A 12,500-nucleotide genomic window follows, 5' to 3' on the forward strand; every position below is an offset into this window, starting at 1 on the left:
AATATTTCTCTAATGTATTAATTGCAGATCATCTTTGAATAATGATTATGTTAAACACAATGACTCTGTCCCCTGTTAGATAGTAAATCACGACACCGGTGTGTTTGCGTTGTCATTTCTTCATCTCAAACACACTGTGGAGATTTAGAGTTTTTATAGCAATAACTGAGTTTTAAGAGTTAAATCAAGCAGAAATATTTCTCTAATGTATTAATTGCAGATCATCTTTGAATAATGATTATGTTAAACACAATGACTCTGTCCCCTGTTAGATAGTAAATCACGACACCGGTGTGTTTGCGTTGTCATTTCTTCATCTCAAACACACTGTGGAGATTTAGAGTTTTTATAGCAATAACTGAGTTTTAAGAGTTAAATCAAGCAGAAATAGTTCTCTAATGTATTAATTGCAGATCATCTTTGAATAATGATTATGTTAAACACAATGACTCTGTCCCCTGTTAGATAGTAAATCACGACACCAGTGTGTTTGCGTTGTCATTTCTTGCCATCTCAAACACACTGTAGAGATTTAGAGTTTTTATAGCAATAACTGAGTTTTAAGAGTTAAATCAAGCAGAAATATTTCTCTAATGTATTAATTGCAGATCCTCTTTGAATAATGATTATGTTAAACACAATGACTCGGTCCCCTGTTAGATAGTAAATCACGACACCAGTGTGTTTGCTTTGTCATTTCTTCATCTCAAACACACTGTAGATATTCACTGTATATATTGAGATAACTCAATTTTATGGTGACTTGCATTAAAATGTTTATCCGTCTCAATTAAATTATGTGAACTGAATGACTTTTAACATTGACACTTTAGTTGTTTAACCAACTGATGATTTTCAAGTCAGCAATCAACACACAACTGAGTTTTGACCTCCAAAATTTTATTATAGTGTATTTTTATGGTAAGTATTGGTGTTTTATGTTTCAAATCAAGCAGAAATCACTCTTTAAGGAAACAATTGCAGGTCACACTTTATACAGTGAACATGATTTCCTTAAATTGACTTAAGTCCCCTGTTGGATGGTAAAACACGACACCTGTTTGATTGCTTTGCCATTTCTCTCCATCACAAACACACTGTAGAGATTTTGAAGGTCAGAACTAAATTTTTTGGTGACTTGCATGAAAATCTTCATCCGTCTCAATTAAATTATGTGAACTGAATGTCTTTTAACATTGACACTTTAGTCGAAGATTTTCAACTCAACAATCAACACACAACTGAGTTTTGACCTCCAAAATCATTATACAGTGTATATTAAATTTAAATAAAAAATATAAAATTTATTTACAAAACAGTTTGACTCAAGTTTGACTCTCTACTGCTTTTTCATTATTGTTTATGTTACATGGTCCATGTTTTACATTAAAGTATAAAATTGTTCCTAAGTTTTCCCCTTTTATATAGATGGTAATGACTAAATATCCTTGCACACCGAAATTTTCACACGTTAAAAAAAAGATCAAGCACGTTTACACACAGCCTCTGAAACTTTCCTTCCTTCATCATAAAAAAAATCTGATCAGGTTCAGTTTTCTGCATTTTTCGCATCCATAGCAAGCATTTAAAGAGGGGTTTCAAATTTCTGTGTTATTCATTTTTGTGTTAAAATTTTGAACATAAGTTGAACAGTTTAAAAAAGAAAGTGTGAACCTTCAAATTAGCCATTATAGTTCATAAAGTTTTGCTGGCGTTTGTATCTAATTGAGAAAAGAATGAATGTAAATTGAAAGATGTCGTCATTGAACGCATTTTGTGCCAAAGCAAATAAATGATCCACAGTTTAGCCACATAGGCTGATGTGATCCCTGAGTGAAGAGTTTTGAAAAAGTGATGAGTATTCAGAAATGTGTCCTAGCAGATGTTTAAAAAACCCTGTAATATCACTATTAGTAAGGGATCACTGTATAATATCAGTCTTTAGATCTATTGTTTTACAAAAATAATCTATTGTTTACAAAAGGAGAAAACGTGTGTACTTTAATGTAAACTTGGACCATGTGACATAAACTGAAGTTAACAGCAAAAAAAATACTATAATGCTGACTGTTGTTAGTGTTTTTTGTTGTATGAGTTAAAAGTGTATATGTTGGGTGAATCCTCATTGTGTTCTGGAAGAATGAGTTGATTTAAGACATCAATGAAGTGTTTTGGTAGTTTTAGCACATTTTGAACGTGAAATTAACTGCTTTGCTTTGAAAGGTGTCCTAGCGATTGTAGCTGAGAGATAGACGTCAAACAGACTCAAACAAAGACCCAGAATTCTGTGGTGTTACAGCACTGTGGCTGCTGTAAATGGCTGCTGTAAGGTTTCTTTATGAAATAACAGGCACAATGGCAAAGATATTTCTGCAAAAACTCCAAAGTAATGTTCGGTTGCAGTGAGAAAGTCACAAGAGACAACTAAAAAAACTCATGCGTGTATTTAGCCTAGTGTAGATCTGTTTGCTTACACATCCCCCAAACTCCATTTACATATGAATACAGGAAAGGCCAAAGCCATTGTCTCACAGGTGAGGAACAGGCCTAACAGAGCTGTTAGACCCATGTCACAGACACAAACTTCTCATCCAAACTAGAGAAAACGCTGGGATTTACCTGGGGAAATTAAATCAATGTACACTTTTTCCAATCCCTACGACACATTTTTCAATACTTGGGTCACTTTTTTAAAACTCTTCACACACCTTTTCACACAAATTCACACAACTGAATTTCAGCTTGGCACAGCAGTTATTTTAGTGTTCAAAATGCACTAAAACTACCAAAAAGGATTCTGAGGATTCAAAAGAATCACCCAATATTTCAATATGGTAATACTGCCGAAATGTAGCAAATTGTTTTGTTTTTTTTAATTAATTTTAGTTAAGTTTTGAACATAAGTTAGGGAGTTTTGAAAAGAGAATCAAAAATTTTTCAAATTGGCATATACAGTTCATAACGTTTTGGTGGTGTTTGTGTTGAAGTGAGAAAATAATTCTTATAAATCGAAAGATGTCGCCATTGAATGTATTTTATGCCAAATCAATGATAAATTATGACTTTAGATGGCCCCACTTTATATTAGGGGGCCTTAACTACTATGTACTTTCTAACATTCTATTCATTTTTCTGTCTGTCTAATTTATTTATTAAAAAAAAAAAAAAAAATCCTGTGTGTTCTGTGTTAGATTAACTGAGACTTGTTACAGCACTTGCATACTGTAGCCTCTGACTGTTGTAGTTGCTTCTATTGCTCTCATTTGTAAGTCGCTTTGGATAAAAGCGTCTGCTAAATGACTAAATGTAAATGTAAATGTAAATGTAAATGTAATGTAATGTAATGTACTTAAATAGGTACAATGTACTTATTGTGTTCATATTGTATTGCAAAACACTTTTGCTGATATTGAGGTGGGATACGGGTAGGGTCAGGTGTGCTTGTATTGGTAAGTTTAAAGGTAGGGTTAGATGTAAGGGAAGTGTCAACAGTGTAATTACAAATGTAACTACAGAAATTAATTACAGATGTAATCAGATTGGCTTCATCACTCTGTCTCCTCTCCACCAATCAGCTGGTGTGTGGTGGGCGTTCTGGCGCAATATGGCTGCCGTCGCATCATCCAGGTGGATGCTGCACATTGGTAGTGGTTGAGGAGAATCCCCCTTCTATATGTAAAGCGCTTTGAGTGCCTAGAAAAGCGCTATATAAATGTAACAAATTATTAATTACATGCAGGTATATTTAAAAATGTAAGTACAATGTAAAGACATGTATGTACACAATAAGTGCATTGTATCAAATGGATAATTAAAATGTTAGTACATAGTAGTTAAGGCCACCTAATATAAAGTGGGTCCCTTTGGATTTTAAGATTTTATATTTCAGTATAATTCCTGCAGAAATGAGTTGATCATCGTTCTGACTTGAATGTGTTTGATCAGTTCTGAAAGCAGTGTGTTAGCATTCAAAGAATGTGCTAAAAATATATAGTTTTGCAGATAGTTAGGTACGAATAACAAAAGTGTTCGTGGATTTTGGAAAATGTGGTCATTGAATGCATTTTGTGTGAAAGCAATGAAAAATGATTCACAGTTTTTAACATATCAATTTAGTATTGGCCAATGCAATAAAAAAAAAAACGTAAAGCGATATGCAGAAAGCTGTGGGGCTAAACACCAAGAAAATATCACTTCTAATAAGATGAAAATATATTTAATTTAATTTTTAAAACAATTTAAAACATGTCAACAGTTTTATTTTTATTTATTTTTTTACATTTGCTGGGACACATTTCTCAATCCTCATCACTTTTTCACTGTTCACTTTTTGTCTTCACTCAGTGATCACATCAGTCTATGTGGCTAAACTCTGGATCATTTATCATTGCTTTGGGCACAAAATGTGTTCAATGACGACATCTTTCAATTTACATTCATTCTTTTCTGACTTTGACACAAACACCACCAAAACATTATGTACTATACAGGCCAATTTGAACATTTTTACATTCTCTTTTCAAAACTGTTAAACTTATGTTAAAAAAAAATAGAAATTTGCTACATTTCGACAGTAATACCATATTGACATATATTTTGAATCTAAAATACTATCAAAACAAATAGATTTAGCTGGTGTTAGTTTTTAAATTGCATTGCCATCCATTCAAAAGGGAAAAATTTAGGAATAATGTTATACTATACTGGACCAAGGACCATGTAACATAAACTGCAGTGAATTATAGTGCAAGTCTTTTTTTGAAAAGAAAATTTTACAAAAGAAAACATTGTGTAATGATCATGTGTTTTAGGTCTGTGTTTTATGATTGAAAAAGTGTGTTTGTTGGGTCCTTTTTGGTAGTTTTAGTGCATTTTGAACACTAAAATAACTGCTGTGCCAAGCTGAAATTCAGTTGTGTGAATTTGTGTGAAAAAGTGTGTGAAGAGTTTTAAAAAAGTGACCCAAGTATTGAAAAATGTGTCGTAGGGATTGGAAAAAGTGTACATTGATTTAATTTCCCCAGGTAAATCCCAGCGTTTTCTCTAGTTTGGATGAGAAGTTTGTGTCTGTGACATGGGTCTAACAGCTCTGTTAGGCCTGTTCCTCACCTGTGAGACAATGGCTTTGGCCTTTCCTGTATTCATATGTAAATGGGGTTTGGGGGATGTGTAAGCAAACAGATCTACACTAGGCTAAATACATGCATGAGTTTTTTTAGTTGTCTCTTGTGACTTTCTCACTGCAACCGAACATTACTTTGGAGTTTTTGCAGAAATATCTTTGCCATTGTGCCTGTTATTTCATAAAGAAACCTTACAGCAGCCATTTACAACAGCCACAGTGCTGTAACACCACAGAATTCTGGGTCTTTGTTTGAGTCTGTTTGACGTCTATCTCTCAGCTACAATCGCTAGGACACCTTTCAAAGCAAAGCAGTTAATTTCACGTTCAAAATGTGCTAAAACTACCAAAACACTTCATTGATGTCTTAAATCAACTCATTCTTCCAGAACACAATGAGGATTCACCCAACATATACACTTTTAACTCATACAACAAAAAACACTAACAACAGTCAGCATTATAGTATTTTTTTTGCTGTTAACTTCAGTTTATGTCACATGGTCCAAGTTTACATTAAAGTACACACGTTTTCTCCTTTTGTAAACAATAGATTATTTTTGTAAAACAATAGATCTAAAGACTGATATTATACAGTGATCCCTTACTAATAGTGATATTACAGGGTTTTTTAAACATCTGCTAGGACACATTTCTGAATACTCATCACTTTTTCAAAACTCTTCACTCAGGGATCACATCAGCCTATGTGGCTAAACTGTGGATCATTTATTTGCTTTGGCACAAAATGCGTTCAATGACGACATCTTTCAATTTACATTCATTCTTTTCTCAATTAGATACAAACGCCAGCAAAACTTTATGAACTATAATGGCTAATTTGAAGGTTCACACTTTCTTTTTTAAACTGTTCAACTTATGTTCAAAATTTTAACACAAAAATGAATAACACAGAAATTTGAAACCCCTCTTTAAATGCTTGCTATGGATGCGAAAAATGCAGAAAACTGAACCTGATCAGATTTTTTTTATGATGAAGGAAGGAAAGTTTCAGAGGCTGTGTGTAAACGTGCTTGATCTTTTTTTTAACGTGTGAAAATTTCGGTGTGTATTTAGTCATTACCATCTATATAAAAGGGGAAAACTTAGGAACAATTTTATACTGTAATGTAAAACATGGACCATGTAACATAAACAATAATGAATAAGCAGTAGAGAGTCAAACTTGAGTCAAACTGTTTTGTAAATAAATTTTATATTTTTTATTTAAATTTAATATACACTGTATAATGATTTTGGAGGTCAAAACTCAGTTGTGTGTTGATTGTTGAGTTAAAAATCTTCGACTAAAGTGTCAATGTTAAAAGACATTCAGTTCACATAATTTAATTGAGACGGATGAAGATTTTCATGCAAGTCACCAAAAAATTTAGTTCTGACCTTCAAAATCTCTACAGTGTCTTTGTGTCTGTGATGGCAAGAAATGGCAAAGCAATCAAACAGGTGTCGTGTTTTACCATCCAACAGGGGACTTAAGTCAATTTAAGGAAATCATGTTCACTGTATAAAGTGTGACCTGCAATTGTTTCCTTAAAGAGTGATTTCTGCTTGATTTGAAACATAAAACACCAATACTTACCATAAAAATACACTATAATAAAATTTTGGAGGTCAAAATTCAGTTCAGTTCACATAATTTAATTGAGACGGATAAACATTTTAATGCAAGTCACCATAAAATTGAGTTATCTCAATATATACAGTGAATATCTACAGTGTGTTTGAGATGAAGAAATGACAAAGCAAACACACTGGTGTCGTGATTTACTATCTAACAGGGGACCGAGTCATTGTGTAAATCATAAATAAATCAAAAGTGGTTTGTTTAAAAAAACTCATAAATGTATAAGGTGGTAAGGTGGGCCTTTTACACCCCATTTTACATGGGGCAAAAGTCACACATTATTTATACAAATACTTGAGCTAAAATGTTTTTTTTTTTAATAATGTCTTAACACTTGTTTAAAAGAATAGTAAAGTTTGTACTATTTTCTGTTTATTTTGATAAATACAATAATATTCAATGAATATAGGCTACTGTCATTAAAATATGTTAAAATAAAAAATACAAAAACAAAACTTCTAATTACATTCTGGTTGTTTAGATTTTTAAATCCTTTTTTCTTGGATTCTGTGTAGAATTTAATTGTAATGTAATGCAAAGTTTGAAACTAGTCAGGGTATCTAGTAAAGCGATGTAATGCTTGTTCCTTTAGTAAGCAGCCTGTTAAACAGCAGAGTCTCTCTGGGACAGCAGGCCATTCAAACAATAGAGGAGTGTGTGTGAACGACGTGTGTTTAAGAGCCCTTACAGTTCCTGCTCCAGCCTACAGGGGAGCTGCTGAGTATGACCTTAAACACACACACACACTTAGGTCCCCACTTGGTCATAAGTTTTAAAAAAATTACCAGAGTGTTTTTACTTAATTTTCACATGATTTAAACACACACACTTGTAGGTCCCCACTTGGTCAAAAGTAAAAAAAATCACCAGAGCGTTTTTTTAGTGTTTTTACTTGATTTTAACATGATTTAAAGCATGACCAACAGGGGACCTGAAAAATGTCCCCTCTTGGCTCAGAGGTCCCCTGTTAGTGAGTGTGTTACGACACCAAGGTCCCCTGTTAGATAGGTAGACAAGTACACACACACACACACACACACACACACACACACACACACACACACACACACACACACACTCACTCACTCACTCACTCACTCACTCACTCACTCACACACACACACACACACACACACACACACACACACACACACACACACACACACACACACACACACACACACACACACACACACACACACACACACACACACACACACACACTCACTCACACACACACACACACACACACACACATACACACTGATCTGACTGTCTATTTGAGTTTGTCATGAAGAGAAAATAAGAGACTCTATAACGTCTCACTGTCACTGATTTACCATGAGCTCAAAGCATTATGGGTAGAATCTCTCCTCAGTCTGTCCTGATTCATCAACACAGTTTCACTGATGATCCATAAGGAACACCAAACCCAGGATAGAGAGTGTGTGTGGATGTGGTCTGGAGTGTGTGTATGAGGCTCATTGTGTCTCCAGAGACGCTGTAGAAGGACAGAGTTCCTGCTCTGGGATCCACATACACTCCCACTCTATAGATATTAGTATACACTCTATGGATATCAGCTCCTCTACTGGGATCTGTTCTGATGATGATGGGCTTCACTGGGAGATCAGTCTGTGTGTTATTGTGTCTGAATGAGTATCTGTCAGGAGAGCATCTCAAACTCCAGGACTGATCATTAGATCCAAACACACACTCATAACCCCGTCCCTTCCTGCTGATGCTCTTATATGACACTGATATAGACACACGTCCACTCCACTCAATCTCCCAGTAACAGCGTCCACACACACTCTCTCCACACACTCTCTCTCCACACACACTCTCTCCACACAACACCTGACGACACTCATCAAATCTGTCAGGATGATCAGGATACAGCTGATCTGTGTCAGTTTGTGTAATCTCTCTGTTCCCCTCAGACAGACGGAGGCGTTCATGTGCTGTGTTCAGATCCAGAGTGATCCGACGGAGATCTGATGAGAGTAAACATATCACAATCAGGAATTATGAATCTGATCATCTGATCTGAGTTCAGTGCTCGACTCTCAGGTCTGTTGCCACGCAACCAATGATAATAAAGCACTTATGATTTCTATATAAATGAGGCTCTGACTGAAATCACCATGGTTACCAAACATATCAGATCAGGGTTGCCATATTGGGCGGTTTCGCAATCTATTTTGCGGGCAAAAAGGGGTTTGGGTGGGTGGATTAAAAATTGGGCTGGTTTTGGATCATTTCGGCGGGTTTTTTGTAGCCGTAACACCGGTACTTCAGATCCTTCTTCCTGCGACCCTCTGTTCAGCAGGCAGCAGTCTCATTAAAACTCTAGGCCTATATGGAATATAGGCTATAGCTTTATGATATTAGGCCTAATTGTTCAAAATCACAGGTGTTAAACTCAAGTTTGCTATTATATTTAGCGTATGAAAATATTTTTTTGTGTAGAGATGGCCCGCCATGCATGAACGTTCTGCTTCTGCAAAGAGCGCACTGACACATGTTCTATAAATAATATGTTCAACACGATTTTCATGTAATGTTATTCATGAATATGCATGTTTCATGTGGCTATTTGAAATATTGAAATGTTAAAGTGGGTTATTTTGTATGTCAATATATCCACTCAATGTTTTCATGTTGGGCTCATGCTTTTGTTCCAAGTGACTTTTATTGACAATAAACAGACTCATTGATCGCCTAAGTTGATCGCATTATTTTCCGTAAGCTTATAGTTTAATAGTCAGACTGAGGACGCTTTTGCGTCCATTCCGTTTTCCTTTTTTAAACCAGAAATGAAATATGGAAACGTGGTTTCTTCTTTTTTTTATTTTAACACTGATTAATAGAATTAGCAGATACAAGGAAATTTTCCTAATACCTTATTATTATTTTATTAAAAATAATATAAATTATTTATAACTTGTAATTTTTTTATGTGTAAATATGCTCGATTTAATTTCTAGGGTTTTTGCGTCAATACACAGATTCTAAAAGTGCCCATAGCAGTGCCTTTTCTTCTGGAATCTATAGAATGACTACGGACAGAGGCAAAGAAGGTCTTTGTACTTTTTTGTTCATTAATTATTCTATTTCGGAATGAAAGATGAAATTTTAAAAAGTGTAAGTGTAATCATTATTTGTTGTGAGAAGGGCAACAGGACGGCAGTTCTTTAAAAAGGCTAAATCCCCCTTTTTTGGTAACAATGATAAAACAGCATATTGACAGGTAGTAGGTAAAACACCATCTCTTATAGACTCACATAAAACATTAAAATAATCATGCCCAATGCAGATCCAAAACCTTTTGTAAAAGTCTGCTGGCAGTCCATCTATTCCAGGGGACTGTCCTGAACTAAGTTGTCCCACAGCAGCAGTAACTTCCTTAAAAGTTATACTAGCATCCAAGAAAGTTTTAGAGTCAGAGTCCAGCTGAGGAAGACCTTGAAGAAGCTGTGTCATACAGTCATCATTGCCACAGTTTTCTGCAGCATAAAGACTTGAATAAAAATCTACTGCATGGTTTCTCATTTCTATATTCTTAGATGTTATCCTCCCATCAGGGAGTTTAAAGGGTTAGTTCACCCAAAAATGAAAATTCTGTCATTAATTACTTACCCTCATGTCATTCGACACCCGTCAGACCTCCGTTGATCTTCGGAACACAAATGAAGATATTTTAGTTGAAATCTGATGGCTCTGAAAGGCCTCCATTGGCACAATGGCACGGTTCACTCTCAAGACCCATAAAAGGTACTAAAGACGTCGTTACAAAGTCCATCTCACTACAGTGGTTCTACAATAACTTTATGAATCGGCGAGAATAGTTTTTGTGTGCAAAAAAACCCTAAATAACGACTTATATAGTGATGACGATTTCAAAACACGGCATCATGAAGCTTTGAAGCGTTATGAATCAGTGAGTCGAATCATGATTCGGATCGCGTGTCAAACCGCCAAACTGCTGAAATTTGGCGATCCAAACTGCTGATTCGACTCACTGATTCATAACGCTTCGAAGCTTCATGATTCCGTGTTTTGAAATCGTCATCACTATATAAGTCGTTATTTATGGGTTTTTTGCACACAAAAACTATTCACGCCGATTCATAAAGTTATTGTAGTTATTGTCTTACGGGTGTCGAACGACATGATGGTAAATAATTAATGACAGAATTTTCATTTTTGGGTGAACTAACCCTTTAAGACATGGCATTTGTTTTTGTTGAGCCACTTTATACTCCAGGTTAAAAAAAAAAGAAGTTGGGGCATCCATTTCTGCTAAAGACATGAACTGGGACCTTATCAAAGCTCCCTTTACTTTCTCATTTAGGACCAGACCTCTCTTTTTCTTTTGTAAATCATTGTACAATACAGAATTATGTGCATCAACCAACTGCAATTCCATTGAATTAATTTGCTTTTCAAGTAATTCAATCACATTCTTTATTCTACTACTACAGTTGGCTGTATACTGCTGACAGAACATTTTTATTTGAGTCTTGCCTACATCCCACCACTGTTTCAAGTTTTCAAAATAACTTTTTTCCAATTTTCCCAAAAGAAAACAAAATTATCACAAAAAACAGCATCCTTTCATGATGGTTTCATAGAAACTTGTGACTCAGTATCATCAGACTACTCCTCCTCCGCATCCATTTCCTCGTTATTCAAGACGCCTAAATACGATGTTTCTTTAATTCCATCACTTGCACTTTCCAACTGTTTAGTGCCACTTGTACTAGCTACCTCTCCATCAGAAATTACATCAGTTACGCTAATTTAGTCACATTAGCTACAACATCATCATTTTCAGTGCCAACAGCCGGTAACACAGAATCACTCACCTCAACAAGTGGAACAACCTCGTCTTGGGCCAATCTGATCTTAATCTGATCCTACCGCATTTTCTGATCCTATGATCTTCTGATCCTACCGCATTTTCTGCAGTTATTTTCTTATGTGGACACATAAGGCGTTTATGTCCGATGTCTCCACACTCGAAACATCTTATGCTGCCCGTAGTTGCATACACCGTATATAATCTCCCCTCGTGTTTCACCTGAAAATTAATATCCAGTGTATTGTCAGGTGATTTTAGCGCCATATAAACATACCGTCTAAAAGACGCAACGTGCTTCAAAGCCGGATGTTTACTTCCAAGCGCAACAGTCTTAAAGGGGCTAACAACTTTTCCAAAACGCGATAACTCACGTTGCAAAACGTCATTAGATACCAAAGGCGGGATATTTTAAATTGTTACTTTCGTTGTCGATGTGTACAGCGGAGAAAGTTGTACAAAAGCATCATTAACAGTAAGGCCAGTTACAATTAAACGATTGAAAAAAGCCTGATTCATTTGTGATGCAGATCAGAGTCCTGCACGGGTGTGGGTACCCACGGATACCCGACGGGTGACCCGCGAATATTGCTGAAACGGGCGAAAAACATCCTACTGTGTCGGATGCGGGTGCGGGTCGGACAAGGCAGAACACGGGTCTAAACACGGGTTTTAATCAGTCACGTGCAAACAAATATAGGCCTATATATAAAAATCTATGCATGTATATTGTAGATGTGTTCCTAAAAATATGCATATACAAAAAATATTGTCACGGTTCACGAATTCACTGTCTCATATCTTGTGCGTGTGTGTGTCTGTGGATGGGGCAGAGCCACTGCTTGCTGCTGATCATACACCTGACGCAG

At 35.6% G+C, this 12,500-nt stretch overlaps 1 protein-coding gene across 1 annotated transcript in view; it reads right to left on the bottom strand.

The window, feature by feature from the left end:
* LOC307126329 (protein NLRC3-like) overlaps window positions 1-12,500 on the bottom strand; it is a gene marked incomplete at its 3' end in the record, with an annotated part of 57,090 nt that overhangs the window by 14,979 nt on the left and 29,611 nt on the right. Inside the window, exon 8 of the mRNA XM_079816793.1 lies at window positions 8,628-8,764. Within this exon, the coding sequence (XP_079672919.1) occupies window positions 8,628-8,764 (137 nt within the window). The remainder of the gene's footprint in view (window positions 1-8,627; window positions 8,765-12,500) is intronic.

Source organism: Gobio gobio (assembly GCF_949357685.1).
Source record: "Gobio gobio genome assembly, chromosome: 5".
Classification (NCBI taxonomy): Eukaryota; Metazoa; Chordata; class Actinopteri; order Cypriniformes; family Gobionidae; genus Gobio; species Gobio gobio.